At 55.1% G+C, this 23,155-nt stretch overlaps 4 protein-coding genes across 4 annotated transcripts; 3 read left to right on the forward strand and 1 right to left on the reverse strand.

Moving 5' to 3' along the window:
* Positions 1 to 8,577: 8,577 nt before the first annotated feature.
* INS49_007872 (uncharacterized protein) lies at positions 8,578 to 9,398 on the forward strand (the record flags this gene model as incomplete). Its single annotated transcript, XM_043168618.1, has 2 exons — positions 8,578 to 9,128; positions 9,227 to 9,398. 2 exons carry the CDS (start codon positions 8,578 to 8,580, stop codon positions 9,396 to 9,398), a joined length of 723 nt encoding a protein of 240 aa, XP_043026298.1.
* Positions 9,399 to 16,767: 7,369 nt separating this feature from the next.
* Positions 16,768 to 18,365, forward strand: INS49_007873 (uncharacterized protein; the record flags this gene model as incomplete). The annotated part of the gene is made up of 4 exons (XM_043168619.1): positions 16,768 to 16,953; positions 17,022 to 17,295; positions 17,388 to 17,419; positions 17,619 to 18,365. 4 exons carry the CDS (start codon positions 16,768 to 16,770, stop codon positions 18,363 to 18,365), a joined length of 1,239 nt encoding a protein of 412 aa, XP_043026299.1.
* A 1,449-nt stretch (positions 18,366 to 19,814) lies between these two features.
* INS49_007874 (uncharacterized protein) lies at positions 19,815 to 21,357 on the forward strand (the record flags this gene model as incomplete). The annotated part of the gene is made up of 2 exons (XM_043168620.1): positions 19,815 to 21,049; positions 21,111 to 21,357. 2 exons carry the CDS (start codon positions 19,815 to 19,817, stop codon positions 21,355 to 21,357), a joined length of 1,482 nt encoding a protein of 493 aa, XP_043026300.1.
* Positions 21,358 to 21,449: 92 nt separating this feature from the next.
* INS49_007875 (uncharacterized protein) lies at positions 21,450 to 22,337 on the reverse strand (the record flags this gene model as incomplete). Its single annotated transcript, XM_043168621.1, has 1 exon — positions 21,450 to 22,337. The coding sequence occupies one exon, from the start codon at positions 22,335 to 22,337 to the stop codon at positions 21,450 to 21,452; it is 888 nt and encodes a 295-aa protein (XP_043026301.1).
* Positions 22,338 to 23,155: the final 818 nt, after the last annotated feature.

A 23,155-nucleotide genomic window follows, 5' to 3' on the forward strand; every position in this document is an offset into this window, starting at 1 on the left:
GTACGCCGTTGGATTCGAGGTTTATCTCGCTCAAGACTCAAGACGAGGGTGATAATTTTGAGGAAACATCCAAATCGAAGGCTATCCGGTCCCGTCCGGTGGGTGAAGTATTCTCAGAGCCCTAGACAGCAAGCTTTAGAAGAGACCGTCCCCGCTCGCAGACGACCTAGGTTCAGCCAAAAAGGAACTCACGGAGACCACCCGAAAACAATGTGACTCAAGACTAGATATCCCGCGGCGGACCAACTCATCTAATTATCCGTCGATGCGCGTCCCTCACTTCGGACATCAATATCTCAGGGATAACATATGCCTTCACCAGACCACCTACTGAATCCGAGGTTGGATAGAACTGCAATGTCCATCCAAAATCAGCGACATCCCGTTATCACAGCCCACCCCAGCCCCGTCGACTCGTGATGTTCTCGGGCAAAGCGAGGATTAGCGTCCTCTCCGCGTGGATGTCGGGGACCTTTACACGGCCATGACGCCCACAGTGAGCATGGCCTGGCAGGCCATGCGGAACCAAGAACACTCACCGCTCAAGTCCTCATCCATCATCGCGACGCCAGTCGCACACAGTCTCACCAATATCGTACACAAGTCCGGAGGAAGGGAGTTTGAACATTCATTTGACAGAGACGCCCGACTCTCAGGCACCCACTGGCGCCGCCTGCACCTTCGTCCTCGAAATCAAGGCATGGGGAGCCCATCCGACCTCCCGCCACAGAGAACACGGAAGCGAACCAAACACCCAACAAACCTACGACCAACGAACACGTCCTCCGACAGGTCCAAACCATGCCTGTGAATGCAGAAGGCAGTGGCACGCGATCTATTTCAGCCTCGAGCATTGCGAAGGCAAGGACACCGCGAGAAAGAAAAAGAAAAAAATGAGCCCTCACAATGTCCGCAGAACACCATCTACGCCTGAGCACCTGTGGAAACTTTACTCCTCCTCCCCATGGAGCACCCATTACCGAAGAAACCGGACAGTTTCTGCCTACTGGGATGCTACCACTTTGTAGTATCACAGGACTCCGGTCAAACGTCCAAAATAGAACAGATCCGCCCGCGCACAACAGGTTTCCCGGGGGCCTGTGCCCCCCGGAGATATGATCTCGGTAGTCCGGCCCCGGCTCATTATGACGCCGGCGACCCAGGGCCAGCGAGGCAGGCACACATCATGTGGTTGAGGACACCCACTGTCTATAGGCCAGTTCGCTCACGAAAGCAACGGCCGATGCTCTCAAGGGAGAACAGACTGGCTGAACGCAACCAGCTTGTTCCTCAACACTCTACTAGACTAGATGACCACCAGATGGCACGCTTGAATGGAGCAAAGCCACTCGTGGCCAAAGTCTCATAAAAGCACAAAGATGACGAGATAGATCTTGGAAAAGATCACTAATACTTGACGGAGGCGGAGGCGGAAACCCTTGAGCAAGTGAGATTCTTGTGAGAGCACAGGTCTCGAATTCGCCAGTCAGCATATATGCTCTGAGAAACAGATGTCTCGTGGCCAGATGTGAGAGGGCTAGGCAACTTGTCCCAGGTCACAGTACAGATGGACCACTCGAACACATCCGCGCCCACTCTCGCACCATCCCAGATTCACTTGAGCTCCCTAGGTACCACCAGACAGTCTCGCACTTGCCAGAGAGTCATGTCCAGGCGCGACAAACACCTCATGCGTGTTGAGTAAAATATCCGGATAGGCGAAGCTCCCCAATTTGAGCAGAAAGCCCCGCCGTCCCATCAGTCCGAACCCCGGACCCAGATATCGATCTCCGTCGATACTTGTGCGGAGGTCCTGTAGCGGGGTCTGTTCGGTCGGGGAAGAAAGAAGAGAACCCTTCACAAACAGGTTTGCAGCGGTATCTTCCGCGTATTTTGAGAGATCGGCATCCCGGACGACAAGCCCGGGCGGTCCTACGGGTTGCGTGCTGACAAGAGACCCAAGGTGTCCTCAGGCAGACGTGACAGAACCGCGCGGTTCCATTTGTCTGGGACCTCTGATCGCCCCCTCAGATCAAGGATTGGCTTTGTATAGGGACGTTTCGTCTGACACGGCTCGGCGTTGAGCTGACTCGCATGTTGGAGCTCGACTTTTGAGACATTTTTTGATAGATGTGGTAGGAGGAACGCTGCAAGTCTGCTGAGGTTGTCAGATGATAGTTGATACAAGATGTTGATGTGAGGAGTAGCACGTGGTGAGTCCGTTGTAGATTCATGCGCACGAGATACGCGTGCAGTCAAGCACTGGCGTCTTCAACGCCAACAGAAAGCGCACACGTGCACACGCGTGTGTACACACACACACACACATACACACACATACACACACAGTGGAGAGGCTTTCCCACAAATTCGAGTTTTGAGTACGCCGTTGCGCTGGAATTGACGATTTCGGCCGAATCATTTTGTCGATCGAACGGGTTTCGGTCAACAATGCAAAGCATGCCACAAACGCCGAATGATGTGGCAGTACTGACACGATGTGGTCTTGTCTATTGTCGCGAGTCATCCTTCGTCCCAAACAAGAACGTACGCATCCAGGCCCGCTCATGGCTTCTCTGCGGTGGTCACGACATCGGTCGTGGAAAAGAGCCAGAAGAACCTCACTCGCAGCGCGATCAAGACGCCAATAACGCTAGCCACCTACCGGAAAGGCAGTCAGGTAGACTTATGTAAGAGCCGTGTTCGCGGGTAGACCCGAGATCCATCATGGGTCTGACGTGAACAAGGTGAATGTTCCGGTATCCGAGGTGTTTGTATCCGTCGAAACTCGGGCGGGCGCAGTGCAGTTCTACACAGTAGGTGCGCATAAAGAGCACAAGGCGGACAGATTTTGCTGCGATATTGTTATGTCGGGGGAGAGGGTCCGCATCCTTCCCGGGTTTCCCGCCGCTGCACTCGCTGCAGCTTGTTCCACATTGGGCACAAATTTGGATTGCAAGGGCAGTGAAAAAAGTACCTTGTCGAACGAGTATTGAGTGCTTCAACCACGCACAGCACAGGAGAAAGTTTTCGGATTCGGCCCTGCTACGAAATTAGTCATTTGTCTTCAAGTACACGCCTCCAGAGCCAAGAGAGTCTCGTGATAGCGTTTGTAATACAAGGCAGCGAGTAGAATCAATCTCTGTCGTGTCATATCTTTCGCCAAACACTGCCTCATCGAGACGCGCCCTACAAGGGTGGAATCAGGCCCCGCTAAAGCACGCGACGAGATGGGCGCCCCGTGCCCCCGGTGACGGCGGCATGACCGTTACAGGCGCTTCACCAAAGGCTCCGGACGCCAGGCAACGTGGCCAGGAAGCGAGGTGCTCAGTGCTCACAGAATAGTCACCGAGCAGCACGCGCTGCTGTTTTGCGGGCCACACCCACCCGCGCACCGCAAGATCGTCGTCACTCGGAGGCTGTCCGTTAGCATGAATTAGGCCCTCATGCATCAAGTTCGCATGGACAGCAGATGTGAAAGAGAAATGGACCGTGAACGAGAATTGTTAGGTGAGGCTGGTGGGCAGTGAAAAGAATTAAGGGTGGCACAGTACCGCTGGCGGCAGCAATGGCCAACGGGCGATCCATACCGCCAGCCCAGGAGGACCTGACGGCCACGGAGATTGGTCGGGGGATGGAGACTGGCACAGTGTTAGATATACGATGCGGGCTTCAAGCCGACGATCCCCAAGGCGGACTCGTGGTGACTGGGTGCCTAGCTTCTTTAATCGCGGGCATGCCGCGATAGCAAGAGCTATTTGAGTCTTGGTTGGCCCCATAGCTGCAGAGCCGTGACAGGCCGTCGTAGCTGGTATCCGAGGTGTCGATGAACGAGGATGGAGTTGGGAGGATTTTGCTCGATTGCTGAAGTCACAAACTCCAGAGCCTGCTCGGTGTGTCTCTGATTACTCAGAATGCGACTCGGTATAGCTGGGAGATAAATCGTAGGAATTCGTTGGTGCGAGAACTGCTGGGCAAAGTTCGCCGACGCCTGCTCTCCATCACCGGAACCGACCAGACACGGCCGTCAACTGAAGGGCATCTCATTTACGCCCTGTATCGGCTGCACCACTCCATACCGGATCACGTTGAAGTTCAGCATTCTTTGCCAGAAACGCTGGAGAACAGCTCCTGGCGTTGAGCCGTGTAGCACTCACGGCCGACAGGGTCTGGGGGTGGGGATGTCAGACGCTTGATGGCCCACTGGCGAAGCTGCCTCATCGTGTACTGTGCTGTGTGTGGTATGTGACATGTGCCATTTGTGGCACCTGTGCGCAACAGTTGTCCAATTTTGCTTTTCTGCGTTTCATCAGCCAGTGGGATTCCAGCTTGACAGGCCAAGTACGATAGAAAGGAGGACAGCAAAGTTGTTTGGCCGACACGACTCCGTGAAGAGAGACCCCCATCTGACACCGGGGATAAGCAAACGGCGCCGATCATGACTAGGAATGACCAACTGCGGGGGCTGTTCTCGCTCTTTCAAACAGGTCCCGAGGCCAGCAATGCTCTCCCGTACCACACAGGTATACAGCGCTGCCTGGGCGTTCGGACCTATACTTGCGAGGCGGCCATGTCCGTAGTTCTTCTGCTCGCCCCTTCGAAACCTGGCCGTGATCCCAAGATAGCTGCCACTGACCCCGATGCCGGGGTGAAACAAAAGAAGGGGCCGTAGCACACCTTTGCTCCCAGGACAGTCACGTGGCTACCCCATCCGTGTGCGGTCGTCGGCTTGCATGACTGAGGTGATGTCATCCATGCTCCCAGATTGGGTTGGAGGCGGTTGGGCAGGCAAACTCTAATTGCACGACCTTCTGACCTCTTGACTCGCCAAGAAGGACGGAGGGGCGGCAGCCAACGGGCAGCAGGTGTCTGTGTTGCCAGGATTGCTGGGTGGTGCCCGGTTTCGCAGGTCCCATTGAATTTCCGGGCTGGGAGTCGTAGATGCCAATTAGGCTTTTCCTGCGGAAGCTTGTCAATGGGCATCCCAGCATCGCCCAGGCTGCCCAGGACAGGTGCTGCTTACAGGCCGGAATTGGGTCAATCACGGTGTCAAGGCCAAGGCGGACGCGAGACGAGGCGAGGCGAGGCGAAGCGAGTGCGTGACGCAGGTGCAAAGGGGAGGAGCCGAAGGGCCGGCCATTGCAACGAGAGCTGGTGATCGCCGGCGTTGCTGCTCTGCGATTTGGCGGCTTGGGCGCACGTTGATTGCGATTGCTGTGGACAAGCACGGGTAGGGACGGACTCGGTAATCTGATTTGATTCTTCCGAGTGAGGATGTGCAATTGCGCCGCGACAATCGACCAGGGACGCGAGGACGGGCAGCCAACCAGACGTGTGGTCAAGGACCCGAGTGGGAGGAGGGCACGGAGGTGCTGCCAATGGGGGAGGGCGAGACACACCACTTTTGCCAGACAAAACCTGACAACATGGCATTATCAGCCCGTGATATACAACGGGTCTGTCCTGCGCATGGGGGACGGTGAGGGCGTCACCGGCGGCGATCGCTCAATCAGGCAAACCAGTCAGTCAATAAAACCAATCAATCAATCAAGCTCGGATCCTGCGTGTCTGACTGCGGGAATCGACCGCTCACTTCTGCAGCTGGCACGTCTGCCCCATGCAGAGCCACTACTGTGTATACTGTGGTACGCAGCGCCTGCAGTAAGTAGCAGTCAGGGTAGATACCGCGTGCTTTGGGTCCGATCCGTAATGTAAATCCCAGAGTCCCAGAGTCCCAGCGTCTACAGTAGGGCTCGGGTGATTTGCGGTTGGCGGATCGTATACATACGATGGGCTGGCGCGTCGTGGAGGTTCTGGCCTCATTCCACAAGAACGTGTCGTGTCGTGGAATCCGCAGGCAAAATGACGATGTGCAAGCAAGGCTAAGGCCCGTGGGCAAAGACCCGACGGTGAACGACGGCAGGGCCATGTGTGTGAGAGCGCGTGCGTGCGTGCGTGTCGCGCATGGGTGAGGGGATCCCGTCGGACGCTGGGCTGCCAATTACACAGCAGTACGCAGTACACAAGAGCTGGCAGGCCGCCCAAATTGAGATCGTCTGCGGAGTTCAGTGAAATTGAGGTTCGCGGGCAATCGCACACTGGCAGCTGGCAGAGCTCGACCTTACGGGTGAGGGGAACCCACCGAGCGCAAGACGGGGACTAGCCGTATTGGGCTACTTCCCCTCTGTCACAAAAGGTAAAAATGGCAGGGAGAGTAACAGAAACAAAAAGAAAATATGAAATAAAATGAAATACAAGAATCAGGGTCCGCCTTCCTTGCCTTCCCTACCTTCCACACCTTCCCTTTCTGAGACTGCTGCCCTGCAGAAACAGGAAAGGTCACCTGAGGGCAATGACACGCCTTCCCTGTCACATCGTGGGTTGAGCAGGCTGGCTGGCTGGGCAAGGGCAAGGGCAGGGCCAGGGGCAGGGCAGGACCAGGCAGGAAGGAGGGGACGAGCCAGCAAGCTGGGTTTTGCTGGGTTTTGCTACTGCGTGCCCAGGTGCTTGTGTGGGTGGGCAGTCCTGCTCTTGCGGTAGATGCTGCACTTGCACCTGCATCGATACACCTGGCAGGTATCTATCCGTATCTATCTGTATCCATGCAGGGCAGGCGTCTGCGGACCTGAAACACCCTGACCTTGTGCCTCCCGCACCCATCGTCATCATCGTCGCCGCCGTCACCCTCGAACAGAAACAGCCGCCGCGGTACCGCAGCCTGGTTACTATTGTCAAACATGCCGGCCTGATTCCTGTGCTCACTGCAGGCACCGGCACCGGCAGCCTAGCCGTTGGCGGTCCATCAATCTCGTCCGAAACAGCCAACAGTCCAGCTTGTGCATGAGGAAGCTCGCCCGCTCTCCTTCGCATGTTCGCACACGGTAAACGTTGCGTGTCATCGTGATTGTTCCCCAGAAAAAAAATCGGGAGTAGTCCACAGCAGAAGCAACGGGGCCTCTTCTTCGCCAATTGCACATGTGCCTGCCAGGAATTCTCGAAATAGGCGCTGTCCCTCCTCCTCTTCTTCTCCTCTCGCACAAGTGATCGACAACGGCAGACCCAGTGCCGGCCACTCCCAAACAGCAAAACCGCTGCTGTCTGCTCGCTTGTCGACCTCCCCACCGTTGATCCCAGGGAAAAGAAGAGAAGGCCACAGGATTTTCGATTCGCATCCACGCATCTGGCGATGAGCCAGCAGCATCCCATCGTCTGTCTTTCCGCGTGTCTATCTCTATCTCCGTGTCCCTCTCTCTGCCCCTCTCGACAGGACCCGAGCTGGGGGCTCCCTGCCAGTCCTACCTCGAGGGCCAGCTGTGAGGCCTGTTTGGGTGCTCAGCAGACGTCGACGATCAATTGTAGAGCCCGTGAGAAATCGCACGAAATCTTGTCCTGGCCTGCTTCTGAGCGAATCCACCGCTTTTGGCGGTGACCAGCTGAGCACAGGAAGGAGAAGCGATCGGCTGGCAATCCTTCTCCCGGCGTGCGCACGGTAGGTGGTGCAAATAGGGAGCTGCGTGCCTCCCTGCGCCCCCCCGTCATGATGTGACGTCTTTTTTCCGTTGAAAACGGCACTGGCCACTGGCATTGGGCAGGGCGTCCTGGGGTCCTGGCAGGGGGTACTGCGTCAAGTACCCGCGTACCGAGGTACATTGGGTACTCTGCGAGCCTTGGAGATTGATGTCTGGTCCAATCAGATTTTGGGAGAAGAGAGAAAAAGAAAGGGTCGTGTCTTGAGGTGACCTGACTTGGACGGCACTGTGCCCCTCAACGGTGAAGCAGCCCTGCGTGGTCGTGGCAGAGCTGCTTCAGCCTCCATCGGCACAGTGTGGTGGTCACCGTGCAGCGTCACAGCAGCCCAGGGTCCGTCCCAGGGCCCAGCATCCGGGCACAGTATCTGGCTTGTCCAGTACATCACGTACCTTGCTTGATGCCCTCTGCATCATCCACCTCCCCCCCAAAACTTGCTGGTGCAGCCTTCACCTCACGGGTCTTCTGCTCGCTTGTACGCACGCACACTCAGCAAAGGACGTTGACTTTGGGTTGCCAGACTTCTGCTCTGCTCTGCTCTGGTCCGGTGCTCTATGCTCTGATCGATTTGAGCCCCTTCCTCAAACTCAACCCCCCCCTTCCTCCCCTATCGCCCGTTACGGTGCAAGTGCAGTGCAGCATAGCGCAGCGCCGTGCATCTTGTCCCGTCCACGATCCATACGCCCACTTCTACTCTCCCTCACACCCCACCCGCCGACTCCTCTTTTCCTCCAGCGAAGATTCCTTCCCTTCGCTGCCGTCCTGCCGTCGTGGCCCTGACCAACTTTTCCCGATTCTTTTCTTCTCGCTTCAGCCCTCCAAGCCCTCTCTCCGCCGGCCGCCCACCTGTCTCGCGGTACCTTTCCTGCCCTTGTCACGGCCACGGATCCCTCTTTCTCGGCCAACGGTGGCAAACATCTATCCAAGATCTTGCAACAGTGACGGTCGTTTTGAGAATTTCCGCATAACACACACTACACCTTGGCCACCGACGAGGCTGCAGAGGCACATGGTCGAATTCGCCGCCCAACACGATTCCTAGTCCGACCAATGGTCTCCACTCCACCACCCAGTCTTTGCCAGACACCCGAGGCCACGACTCACGACACGACACAAACTAACCCCCATCCCTCTCCCCCGAACTTCGACTCTCTGCCGCACCCTCGGGCACCCACAAACAATAACAGCATCAACAATAGCCTCAACGACGAACACAACAACAACACCGACATTACCAACCACGAGATAGCCATCGCACAGCTGCCCGATCCTACCATCGCACCACCCGCAATGGAGGAAGGTCACTCACCGCAAGAACAAGTGTACGCTCATCAGATGCCAGAGATGGCCCGCTCAGACTCTTCCTCGGCCTCATCCATCGACCAGTCCAACAGCCCTCAGATCGTCGCTCCCGTCCCAGTACGACCACGCCTCCCCAGCCGGAAAAGCAGCGGTACTATCATTGTCCCTCGAGAATCAGCGGAAGCAGTTGAACCAACCGATGTCATGATAGAGCCCGGCGACGTGCGCGCAATGAGTCCTCGGAGGACCAGCGAAGACCTCGAGGCACTGGGACGTGAGGCTCGGGACGAACTCCGAAGGTGAGCCACTGCAGAACTACCTCTCCGATCGCACCCCCCGGCCCCCCTATGTGTCGTTCCTGCGGTATGGTTGCTGACGCGCGAGGCACCGTCAATAGGCACGCAAAAGCTCTACAAGAATCGCTACTTATGATATTCAACCGCATCGAGGCTGTCAAGGAGGAACATGACAAGCTGGACAGCAACAACAAGTTCCTGCAAAAATACATTGGCGATCTTATGAGCACAAGCAAAATCACAGCAACGTCGTCGAGCAGAGCCAAAAAGTGAACGCGTTCCTTCATGAACTCTTGAGGCGGTCCAGGCGGAGCAGCATCAACAGAGTGGCACAGAGTGCCGATGGCAGCCATTCATGGGGTGAAAAAAAATTAATAGGGGCAAATGTGACTGTGGGGCGGTGTTCTGGTGGGCCTCGCCAGCAGGCAGCCGGTCTTGCTTGTCTACGCCATGCGAAGGACGAAAGCTTCTTTCTGAGGCCGGCCGGCGACATGCCATAGGCGACACGGTTACACGACGCCCTCGTGGCACCGGAGATCTCGACAGCCGCAGTTCGAGCCGCGCATGGGATTGGACGTCCTCTGGGGTTATGATCGCCGGCCGGTCAGCATGGCGGTGTCGAGGGCAAAGACGGGCAGGAGCTGGCCTTTTCTTTCGGGTTGTCAAGACGGCGGAGCGCAAGACTACCACTACCCACCGACAACTCTCATACTACCTTTTTTCTTCTTCATTCATCACAACACTCACATACAGACAGAAAGACAGACACACTCAACACGCAACACCTACGACATGGGGAGCTTTTAGGGCAGAGGAGGAGGGGGCATGGCAACGCCCATTTCTTTTTAGTTTGGTTCATCAGCTGGGGGTCGACACATCACACATCATACCCGTTTTCTTTGGTGGTGGCGGCGCACCGATGAAAATTCCTCTTATCATACCACATCAATACCAAGGATCTTCGTCCGCTGTTGTACATCCCCTTCCTGAGCAACAACTGACCTCAGGACACCAACAACCTCGTCAACGGACATTTGCACTTTCTGCATACAGCCATTTTTTTTTTTTTTTTTTTTTTTTTTTTTTTTTTTTTGTTTTTTTCACGGGCATTCAAGAGACTGGGGACTGGGTAGCGTCATGTCCACAAAGGCGTCGGCGTTTTGTCATGCATATGTTGATTTTTTCTTTTTCAGTCTACCCCTCTTACTGGTCTTCTTCTCTGAGTGACGGCATATTGTACATTTACATAGTCTTTTATAACGACTCATCAGGAGCATGGTGTTTTTGTGTGTGGAGGTTAGCTTCACAGGGGAGTCTTGATACCGGCCTACTCGCCAAAAGAGGAGGCATCAACTTGTCTTTAAATTGACAATAGGGTTTGCATATATCTAGTGCTTGCTCCCTCGGCCCTTCTGGCAACCCACCAATGGGTGATGGGGGAGGGCTTGCACACAACCCTCGTAGCAGAGTTCCAAAAAAGAAATAACTGCATGCGTTTTTCCCGTCCCGCACCCTTACCGTAGGCGTGTGTGCCCTTTGCTCTATCCCCCCCTGCGGTCTGCAGATGTGACAGCACAACTTGAACAGCATTGGCACATCGGCCCTTAACCCCCCAGCTTTGCCCAGGCACTCAGGCACTGCGACGAAGCCACCTGCAGGGGCGGGCGCCCACTGCGCGAAACGGGGTGAGGTGAGCAATGAGAGGGTTCATTTTCAGACCGGAACCGATCAACCACCCCCCTGCGGCCACACCCTGCGGCAGAGAGACGTCGCTGATCTTTCTCCGGACGCCGCTGACGTCACCCCGCGTTCCGGCGGCTCCCCAGTGAGAATCTGGGGTTTCGCAAGGGCAATGGGCCGGGGGTAGAATTGTTTGGACGAGGGTGAGTCCACAATGTAGTAGCTGTGGTAGGGCAGCTCGACACGCTCTCCCGAAACATCCTGCCCGCTCTGCCGCTTGTCCTTCCCCGAATTCTGCGATAACGTGCTTGGACGCTGACCATCCATTCTCCGGCCTTGTTGAGGTGGTGGGTGGCAAGGAGCAGAATGAGCCTCCCGGTTGAGAGGGTGGGCAGCCCGGTGAGGGCGCATGATGCTACTCCTCACGTGGTGCGTTAGTCGCATAGGCAAGCAAGATTCCTCACGTTTTCCTCGCCAGCCTTCCGATCTGTTAGGGCTATTTCAGCTCCCCCTCCCTCTCAACGGGCGTAAGATGATGTATCTCGCCCCTGTCGCTCCACCCGTATGGAATTCCTCAGGCCAACAAAACAGAGCAAGCAAGGAGCAGGGGGGATGTGGGATGTGGGATGTGGGATTTGCGCGACAGAGGTGACTCCGGGCCGACCCATACGACGTCATTGTCACTATAAACATCCAAGCGGATGGATGGATTGACGGGCAAGGAACAGAAACACATAGGGGACAGACAGACGTCTTGCGGGTTCGGGTCTAGCTGCCTACCTACTGCGCACTGCGCCTCTTCCACCAAAAGGGCCGGGAATTACGGGGTTGAGAGGGTCGCCGTCCCGGGATCAGGGTTGGTCGCAAGCGTCCTTCTTCGCCTGTCAGCCTTTCGTCTGCCGTCCCTGCTTTGCTCTTCCTGGGCTAGCAGGGGAAACAACATTTCACACTACTGTACTGTACCCCCAAGGGGTCCAAAGTGGGCAGGGAAGGATTATGTGGGGCTGGGGGAGGCGGGCGTGGGGTGATACAGACGTAAGTCACACATGCCTGAGCTCTTGGTACCTAGAAAACCGGGAGTGTGCCAGGCGGCAGGTGGGAGAAGAACGGGTGGAAAAGAGACGAAAGAGACACTGAAAATGTTTTCTGCTTTTGATCTGTCATTGTTTGTTGGGCCGCACGCTTCACCCACGCGCCTCCCCCTCTCCTGATGGTGCCGAATCCGAGGGACAGAACAAGGGCTTTTTCTTTCTGGTCCCTGCATGAGACGTCATCGAGCCGAAGTTTGTCTTATGCCCGGTATTTCCAGCCCTTTTTTTTTTTTTGTCTCTGTCTCTGTAGCCATTCCCGTCTGGCCTGATTGCGTTAGCAACAGCAGACGCCGTCGAGACAGGTGATGTTACAATTGGGCATTGTCGCTCAAACCCCAAGCTTGACATCGGCTGTCTCTCCCGCGATCCGGTCACTACCTTCGCCACACTTGATACCGGACACTGGATACATAGACATACCCTTGGGACGAAAGCCCGTCTTCTCTTTCCGCGTGGCACGCATGTCCCCCTCTGTCTGTCCCAGGGTGCCCGCCAGTAATACCACTTATTCCCACCGCGAGCCTACTGCTACAAAATCCCACGTTGTTCCTCGTGTTCCACGGCCGCGTGCTTTTGCTTGCTTACCCGTCGGAATAAGCGGCCACATGATGCCTCTCGAGTGGGAGTGAGTAGCAAGCGCGCCCCCACGTCCCCCTTCGTGCGCCCGTCGTCACAGATGTCACTCGTCAGACTGCGTCGTCGGGCTTATCAAGGCTTTCTCTCTGTTTTGTTCCGGCCCGGCTCACCCGGGGAGCGCGGAGGCGGGCAAAGTAGCCTCGCGCTGTGCTTGTGTTTGTGCACTGGAAGCGGTCTGATCCTGGTGGCATGGCGATCAGCTCACCGGCTATGACCCGACGGCGCGGGCGGTGTGCTTATCGGCGGCTAATCAGGGCCCGGTGTTAACTGACTAGTCAGCGTCCTGTCGAAGTTGACGACATAGCCTTGCGGAATTTTCTCTCCATGTCTTGGATTCGGACTTGGAAATGGTCGGCTGGAACAGCTGCTGTGATAAGCCTTTGCATGCTGGAGATACTTGGTTTCCATGTTGTCGTTCGTGTTAGCAGGTGTCTCTATTACTTGCCACCTTTCACTCCGATAGCTACATTTCCACTCCGCCGCCATATGCTGGCACGAAGCTCACCTCGGCCGTCTTCGTTGTTGATGAGTCCCAGCGTCGTGATCGATATCAACTGACTTGCGATCGGTGCCCGTGCTAGCAAGCTCCCCATCAGGGTTTTATTTGTGCTGGAATGCCTCTGGTTCCGGTTTCTCTGAGATCACCTGATAAGTCGGTCATCCTGGCGCAGTGGTGACGTCCTCGTCTTGCCCAGACACACTTACCGTCATGGTCTCACCGGTTTCAGCATACCAGGCTGAAAATCTGAGGCCCGTCTGCAGGTGCCCCGAGTTTGGAGACCAATATCGAATTTTCGTGAGGTCAGTCGTCTTGTGCTGGACCTATCTGCGGTCATCATGTAGTTTAAATGTGCGGTTCGTGATCCCTGTTCCCCGTCCAGAGCCTACATGTTGCCACGACTGGACGAATGGGCTTGCACCGCATGTCTTTGCATCTTTCCGACCGCTCTCTCACCCCCTTGGCTTTTCCATGGCTGGAATACCATAGATGTATCCAAGCGGAACAGGGAGGAGTTTGACAGGATTCAGGTTGTCAACTCAGGGGCCATAGAGCTCACAGAACACAGTACAGTCAGATGCCCAATTTCATAAGCGGTGCATACACCTTCTCAAGCCGCATAGATTTCACTTGCGGGAAAGTAACCTCGTATACACTGCTCTATAAACGATAAGCTGCTCAATAACAACTTGTTTTGATAAAATGGCCAGATAGTAAGCCGCCCAAGGGGTTCCTGAACGGCTTAAAGCAGAAAGAGCCGCGGGTGGACGGAAGCATCGGAAAATATGCAGAATTCAAACTTTCGCAGAATGTATTGGACCTGCATGCCACAGACTCTGTTCGCTACGCTGCAGGACTTCGACAAATCGCAGAGAGTATCTGCAGTCATCCTCGAGGTCATTGACCACGTCGCCACCGCCCCTGCAGCCGCCTGCAGCCGAGTTCATGGAACGCAAGCCAGGACATCGAGAGCCTACCGGCTATGCGAGGATTCTTACGCGGAGGTGACATGGCACTTCATCCACTTTTCTAGAATCCAGTTGGGGCTAGCACCCAAGCGGAGAATTTGGCACCCACCTGGCCTTTGGAGATGGCCCAGGATTGGGAGCATGTAGCTCGACAGCGTGAAAGCCACACTTACGGCCTTGTGCAATCGGTAAAAGCTGCACCAAGTGAGCATAGCACAGTTCAGAATTCAAGCCAAATCAAGAACCACGAAAGCTTACTCAGCTGAAAATCTGATTTGCTTTGATTTGTGTCAAAAGCACGTTGGAATCTGACAGCTGCTATCGATGGGCTAGTCAAATGAACGCGAGACTTCGACGTGGACCCGTGTTGTCTGCTACACAGACAGACACACGTGTGGAAAGCATTCAAAAATAATCATAATGTATGATAAAATGTTTTTGCTACTTTTTTAAACTTTGTTTTCGGCACAGGAGACGGCAGGTGCAACTGATGGTGTGTCGGGTACGCCAGCTCCCACCATAGAGCGAGCAGACCAGAACGCCCTTCTGGAATCAGCGTAAAGTTTGGGTATATAACCGGGCCATTATATATAATTCCGTATAGCTGCCCAGATAGATGTGAGTTCGAACGAAATGATCATGCCGCCAATTGATGTCTGCTCGACTGTGTCCCGTGGTGCAACACCCTTGGATGTAAAATTTCTACCTCGAGCTACAAAGAATCTGATAGTTACCGGGGCAAGTTTTGCTTTGTAGAGACCATTTAATGGGATTGATTTCTCCCTGAGCCTCAGTGTATGTTGACACTTAAGCATTGATGAATGTAGGTTATTGTTGCTAGAGACAGCAAAGACAGCCGTACCGCCTGGACAATGCTTTGAGACACATGAGCAAGGAAAGCTGCAACTTGCACAGAAAAATGGCAGCTCATGGTCAAGCAGTATATTGAAAGACATACCTAGGGGAGATACTATGCGAATCTGATCCATAGCGGTGGTTATATAACAACTATTGTACATGGTGATCTCAGTAGCACCGTTTGAGATGATCCAGCTACCTAGGTACTAGTATGTCATTTATAAGTTGACTGTCCAATATTGAAGGTCAAATGCCCATTGACTGGGTCAGACGGTTGATTGAAAATCTTTGGCAACATTTGGCAAGATTGTAGAGCAATGTAGTTCAGTCACCGCAATGTGTGTTTCCAGTGTCTATTAACGAAATGGGCAATGGCCTCTGACAGTATCCCCTTCAACTGTCCGATGGTGCTCGTGTACACAGCTCTTACAACAAGTTTCTCAACAACGTATAGTCCATCTCACGGCAATGTCGGCTCGCTAACATAGCTGGATGCAACAGCGAGCTGATTGATATTGAACCTCGGATGTTGCATTCTTGTGACAATTGGAACCATGGCACGACTCCAGTAGCAATGCTGTGCCAAACAATCTGTACAGTGGAACAGCGGGCAAGAGCATCTCGAGAAGCGCCGGGTTCTGTTGCAACTGTACAGTGGCATGACTGACCGGGACGGCGATGTTGTGACCGGGGAGAACTCAGCATGGTCCATGTTATTCGTCTACTTATCTTGTCAGTTGATTGCTACTCATTAGACTTGATCTATCTAGACACTATGATGTGTACGGAAACACTTAGGCCAAAACTGGGATCGATCACATTGTCAATCTTTCGCGGCACCATGAGACTGAGTAGAATTTCCGGCCAGCATGGTGTTGTCTTTTCCATTTGCTCACTGCTTGACGCGTCTCTGACCTTGCCCCGCGAGCTGATTCGCTAGCCTCAGGCATTCACTTGGTATCAAAAGCGGCTAAACCCTCTACGCTAGACCCGCTGCATGGCTTTCATTTCCATGTGGCTGGTACACTGGCACTAGTAGAGCGTGTTGGTACGTTGGTGCGTTGGTGCACCGTTGCATCGTCCCAGTGCATGTGATCAAAATGTCACCCTAACAAAGAGTTCTATCTAAACACCGTACCCGCCCCACATGCTCATGAAATCGTGCCGAGACGTTCTGGCTCAGCTCGGCCGTTTCCTAGGCGGGCAATGTTGGTGCAGAAGCTCCAGTGAGCTCTTAAAGGATTCCAAGTGCCCACGCTCCTTGCAGTTGGCAGATGCGACCTTGAAACGGCGGGCGTCCGCAAATAGACTTTCACAAGTGTCCTGAGCGGTGAAATGCCTCCAGGGCGCCTCATTTCCTTGCATTCCACTCATGCGGTTGGTTGGTTGGCTGGCTAGTTATCTTAGGGGTGACTGTTGGCACCAACAGGTGGATACTTTCACCACTGGAGCTCTCCAATCACTCCACAGTATGATCCCTCAGGATTCTCACCATTCTCGATGCACTGATTGTGTGTCCAGTTAGTCCTTCTTACATTTGAACTTGTCTTTATTGGCTGGATAAGGACTCCTAAATTGTATCTAGCCTTTGTGCCTCAGGGACTATACTCTCAGGTTGTCACCTCCCGACCTCAAGTCATGTAACCCCAGTCCCAAGTACAATGACGCTTCCTTCCACGCTGTTGTGGCCCGCACTTGGCGTACTCGGTTGGGCGTTATACTGCAGCTTCTGCCTCCTCCGAAATTATCTGGTGGCTCGCAAGATCGGCGTGCCCTTGCGCGTCATTCCTATTGACCATGTCAATCCCTTGTGGATGCTGATTGACACGAAGGTCCTTTCTCTCGTCAGAAGGCTTCCCGGAGTCCTGGGTGACAACAGTTTCACCCGCTACAACTTTCGAACATGGGAAATGCACGACCGTTTTCGATCGCACCAGGAGATGGGCGATGTTTTCATGATGGTAACGCCTGGGAGGAATTGGCTTTACATCGCCAACCCTGACGCTCTGATGGACATGTTCCGAAGACGCGCCGAGTTTCCCCAGTGCATTGAGCTCACTGAGGTGCTCAATGTGTTTGGAACAAACTTGGGCACTGTAAGTAGAGACATCAATTCCCTGGGTCTCGAATCGGCGGCAGAGTTCCGACTGACGCATGTGTATAGGTCGAAGGCCAGCAATGGAAAACCCAGCGCAAGATGATTGCGACCTGCTTCAACGAGCCGAACAACGAGATTGTCTGGTCTGAAAGCCTTTCTCTGGCTCGTGACATGCTCAAGTATTGGGTCAAGAAGCCGTCGATTTCGAGCTCCGCTGACGATCTTCGCACTCTGTCTCTCCACGTCCTTGCCGGGGCCGGATTCGGGAAGTCGTTTGAATTTGAAGGACATGATGAGAGGAGGAACACTAGTCTCTCCGGCGACTACAAAACTTCTCTGCGTATGTTTATCCCTTGTGCTGCAACTTTTTCCACTTTGAAGACCCGAAGAAATCCACACTTCACCTCCCTTGCAGCTTACTAACTTACACAGAAATGATCCTGGAGAACTGCATCCTCATCATGGTATTAGGGCCAAAGACTCTATCTAAGGCTCGGCCTTGGCTTCCCAAGTCTTGGAAACTCGGGAGACTGGCCGAGAGATGCGCCGACTTCGAGCGCTACATGACGGAGCTCTACGAAGACGAGAAAGCCCAAGCCCGCCTGCAGACAGGCTCAGAAGCCCCCCAAAACACTAATGAGCTCGCTCGTGCGCGCCTCGCAGGACGAGGCCAAGAGCGGCGCCGGCCTGACCGAGTCCGAGATCTACGGCAACATGTTCATGCTCAACTTCGCCGGGCACGACACCACGGCGCACACCCTCACCTTCGCCATCCACTTCCTGGCCGCGAACCCGGCCGTGCAGGACTGGGTCTCGGAGGAGGCGCGCACCGTCCTGGGCGAGAGGGACCAGGACCAGGCCGGGTGGGACTACGCCGCGAGCTTCCCGCGCCTCAGGCGGTGCTTCGCCGTCCTGCTCGAGACGCTGCGCCTCTACACGCCCGTCCCCGTGGCCAAGTGGACGGCCGGCGGGACGGCGTCGCTGGAGGCCGGCGGGAGGACGTACGTCGTGCCGCCGAACACGATGGTCATACCTAGCTACGCGGCCGTCCACACGGAGCCCAAGTACTGGGGGTCTGATTCGCTCACCTGGCGGCCGTCGCGCTGGATCCAAGCAGCTGGCGCGCCTGGCATGGAGGAACTCATCACCCCGCAGAAGGGCACCTTTCTGGGCTGGTCCGAGGGAGCGCGTGACTGCCCTGCCAGGAAGTTCTCGCAGGTCGAGTTCGTGGCTACGGTGGCGACTCTGCTCCGCGACTGGCGAGTCGATCCGGTACCGCTCGATGGTGGGGAGAGCCTGGATCATGCGCGGAAGAGAGTCTTGGACTTGATCGAGAAGGACTCGGGACCTGTGCTGCTGCAGCAGATGTTGCACCCTGAGCGTGCATCTCTGACCTGGACGAAGAGGTAATCATAAGGACGGCTCAACAAGATGGACGGCACGGGTATCGACATGGAACCCACACCGGATCAAACGATGGGGGAGTCCACGTGAAGCAAATTCCTGAAGAAAGGCAGCGATGATACGAGCCGGGCAAGTTGGAAAGGGCACTTGCTGCCAGGCGAGGTCAAGCCGGGCATGGCGGACATGCTTCGAGAGAAGTGACAACTCTGAAGAAGCTTCTGGGTTACACTCCAGGGAATTTTACCAACAGGTCAAATGCTTCAGGTACTTTGGCAATACCGTGTCTTGTTACAGAAGCTACCGGCAGATTTGATCGGGGGCCAGGCGCCGTGGAACGGAGATGCCGGTGGTGAATCTGCTGTGGGATCATCCCTGTCCCCCGGACTCGGCCGAGACAACTCGGCCGTCTTGTGCCGCTAGGCAGCTTGTGGTCTAATAGGCAATGTGAGGAAGCGTCCAGACCGAAGGATTGCTTTGGGGCGTTGGAGTGGGTGTGAGGGATCTTGGCGGCATCTCCACCGCATCAGAGACCAATATTGTACCATCACTTGATGGAGATGAAGTCCACAGATTACGAGCGATCAAATGTCATCAAGATCCATCAACATGTGCACGGAAGGAGGGGCTATCAAAAGGTCCCTTCGTCCAGAGGAGGCCTGATGTGCTTATATTGAGGTGTGGGTCATATTCTCTCGGCCATGCACCAGTGATTGGCCGGGCGTCCCTGGAGCTTCTCAGAGGGACTTTTGCATAGCGCCGGGGTCTACTCTTCTTTTCGTCCCACGCGAAGCTCAACGGCTCCAGCTTTTCTCATTTTCCCCTCGCTCTCCGTGTGAGAGAACCTGGTTGCATATTAACACCGGCAAACACCTTCCCGGTGTAGGGACCAAGAATAGGCCACCGCCTGGGCGTTGAATGTCGATCCCGCGGATTATATGCGAGGTGGGTTCACACGAGTGCCTGCAGCAGCTCGGGGCGGGACCAAAAAGGCCACCAACACTTCCACTGCAACCTCAGCTCAAGCCGGCGTCAACTAGTTTGATCACAAATCGGCGTCTCTGTTTCTTGGGGCAGCCACTAGGCGCAGATGCATTACCAGCTCTTTTGAGGTGTTATAGGCCCAGGCCATGCAGCCTCGCTTTTTCCTTCCATCCTGCTTCTCGAACCGACCCTCCTATTACTCGTCGAACTGCCCACTGGTGTGGTTGCACGAAACCCGCCGTTGACCAGCCCTACCAAGTATATACTTAGTGACCCCTTTCCTTCTCATCTCATGAATACGCGATAAATCTATCCACATTCTTTTCCACAGTCATTAGCAATATTGCACATGCGTACCAAATCTACCGATAGACACTTGAGATACCCCTCGCTTCAGCGATCCAGAGCGGCACCTCGCCGGCACCACGACATATGCGGCCACAGCAGAGTTTCGGCAATAACCCAACACACAACATGGCATACTTTCACGCCCAAATGAGCCTGAGCGCCCTCGCCGGCCTGGCATTCATCCTCTTCACCGCGCTCCGCTTCATCATCGCCGGCCTGACGAACCCGCGCCGGCACATCCCAGGCCCATGGTGGGCCAAGTTCACGTCGGTGCCCATGAACTACCACCGGTGGCGGGCAGACAAGTTCAGATGGGCGCACCCGCTGCACCAGCGCTACGGGTCGGTGATCCTCATCGCGCCCAACGAGATCTCGGTCGGCAGCCTGGAGGGCCTGCAGACGGTGCACAAGATGGGGACGGGCTTCACCAAGGGCGCCTTCCACGTCAACTTCCGCATCGGGCCCGAGCCCTCCCTCTTCGACATGACCGACGCCAAGGCCCACGCCGAGCGGAGGAGGCTGTTCAGCCGCGCCTTCACGGCGCAGTCGCTGCGGCAGAACTGGCAGCCCGAGGTGCGGAGGCTGGTCGAGAAGGCGGTGGGGAGGATCAGGGAGGACGCTTCGTCCGGAGAGGGCGGGGCCGCCGACGTGGCCAAGTGGTGGAAGTTCATGGCGAGCGACGTCGTGTCGCGGCTGAGCTTCGGCGAGGCGTTCAACATGCTGGACGGGCTCGACAGGGCCGACATGCGGTTCTGGGCGGCCCTGCGGACCCTGGGGCAGGCCATCCTGCTGCGGCAGTACGTGTCGCCCGAGACCATCGACGTGCTCGCGAGGGTGCTGCCCGTGGCGTGGCTGAGGCGCGTGGCCGCTGCGAAGCAGGCCATCTACGACCAGGGGAGCATCGCCGTCGAGAACATGAGGAAGAAGGACGGCGACACGAGGAACATCTTCTACAAGATCGTCGAGGAGGCCGACCACAAGGAGGCGTCCGGGCTGACGGACGACGCCGTGCGCTCCGAGGCGGCGACTTTCATGATCGGCGGCGCCGAGACGACCAGCGCGGCGCTGACGTATCTCACGTGGGCGATAGTGAGGCGGCCCGGCCTGCAGAGGAGGATCGAGGACGAGGTCGCCGGCCTGAAGCCAGACTTCACTGACGAGGACCTCGAGGCCTTGCCGCTGCTGAACCGCGTCATCAACGAGAACCTGAGGCTGTACAACCCCACCGCCGGCGCGAACGCCCGGACATGTCCCCCAGGCGGAGCAACCATCGACGGGGTTTACATACCGGGAGGGTCCGTCGTGTGCACATTGGGCTATGCGGTCCATCGCATCCCAGAGATCTTTCCCAATGGTGGCGAGTAAGTTGACCCCCCAGTTTTCTCCTCGGCCACCCTCGTCCGCTGACAGCGCAATCTTCAGGTTCGACGAAACCCGCTTCGAGAACCCATCCCCCGAAGTCAAAGCCGCGTTTTCGACCTTTATGATAGGATCCCGCGCTTGTATCGGCAAGAACCTCGCGATGATGGAGCTGCGACTGGCCGGTGCCTTGCTCTTCAGGGAGTGCAGGGGCCTGCGCCTTGCCGCGAGCTGCACCGACGATTCGATGCAGCAGGTTCAGTGGGTGTTCACGGGGCCGAAAGGTGGGAAGTGCGAAATGACTTTATAATCGCAGATGAGCTTGCCGGGTAACTAATTGATTACATTGATATTTATTTTTATATTTACGCAGAAACAAAGCTATGCCGTGACCGGGCTGCATCATGCCCACTTCTTGACGACCAGCCTCGCGAACGCCAGCTCTATGTCCCAGGCAGGGATGAAGTTGTTGAACTTCCACCTCGACTCGTCCGGCACGTCGTCAAACGGCTTGGTCGAGTCCAGGAGGCACCTCAGCTCGGTGTACAGGTCGAGCAGCCTCCGGCTCGACGCCGGGTCGTCGTGGCACAGGCGGATCGTATGGTCGGACGACCACCTCTTCAGCTCCTCAAGGGCCAGTGGCGGCTCGACTTCCTTGTATGCCCACTCCTTCGACACAGCCTCGTACTCCTTCTCCGACTTCCTGACCTTGTTGCCTTTCCCCAGCAGCTCCGAAGGCCGCCGCGCGGGCCTCTCCCACTGCTTCCCGAAGACGATGGTGATCTTGCGCAGCTGCAAGAGACACCTGGGGAGCTTCTTGAACCACAGGCGGACCTTTGTCGGGTTCTCTATGAAGATGCTGGAGTCGAGCGCCAGGTGGGTCAATCTGGTCAGGACCGTGTTGTACCTGAGGTAGTCGCGCGCCTCGGGCCCCGGGTTCCGCTGCTGGAGGATGAGCTGGTGCCTCCGGAACCAGTGGAACTGCGACTTGGCGACGTAGACGGCGTCGTGCCGCATGTACTGCCGTATGAGGAGGTTGTCGAACTTGTCCCCCTGGGAGTTCTCGGCCCACGTGAAGACGTACTTTTTGTTCTTCTCCGCGACGACCCTGGACTCCTGGCACACGTTGAAGATGCTGGGCTGCGGCGATATGACGGGCGGGTCGTTCCCGCAGTCGTGGGCGTGGTGCCAGGGGAGGACCCCCGGCTCGCACCAGTCTGGCATCGCGAGCTCCCAGATGTCAAGGCGGAGCTCAGCTGGGAGTGACTGGAACGACGGCATTGCGAACATGTGAGCTAATGTTGGTACATCTGCTGCTGGACGATTGTGTGTGCTTGAATCGGATGGGACTGTGGAAATAATCTTCGCGATTTAAGCCCTGGGTTGAGAAATGTTTGCATCGACTACTGGCACGCCATCACATCGAGATTTGAAGTCGTTGCTTTGTTCAACTTGTTGTGTTACCTGAAAGTCGCCGGATCGGGGTTGACGACCCTGACGCTTGTCCGTTTTGGAGTGCTCTTTCGCGGCTGGACGAGATCACGACACAAATGGAATGCAAAGGGATGCATGTACAAGGCCCAAGAAGTGAAGTGAAACTCATCATCATCATCAAAATTATGCTAAGTTCTGAGGTGTTGCCAAATAACATCTTCATCGAGGTTATATATGCACAACGAACGACATTAAGTCTACCTGACACCCTAAACGTGAGTTAGCATACGCCCACCTAGCTTTTATAGTATGCCTACCTAGCTTTTAGCGTTAACCCACTTAATATAAGGAAATTAGCTGCATACATTAATAAAATATAGGTATACCTTAGGAGTTAGCTTTTTAAAACTATAGTTATCTTATTGCTTTATTATATTTACTTTGCTATTTTTTATATAATATATTTAGTTTACGTTTATTATATTAATATAAAGTGAAAAAAAAAAATTTTATAACTTTAAGTTAGCTTATTTACTTTATTATTATTTACTTTATATAATATTTAATTTATCTTATATCTTTATTATAAAATTACTTTTTACCTATTTATTTATATATTTAATTAACTTACTTATAAAATAGCGCTTATTTTTTTTTATTTCCTTAAATTAATT

The sequence above is a fragment of the Diaporthe citri genome (genome assembly GCF_014595645.1).
Source record: "Diaporthe citri strain NFHF-8-4 chromosome Unknown scaffold_3, whole genome shotgun sequence".
NCBI lineage: Eukaryota > Fungi > Ascomycota > Sordariomycetes > Diaporthales > Diaporthaceae > Diaporthe > Diaporthe citri.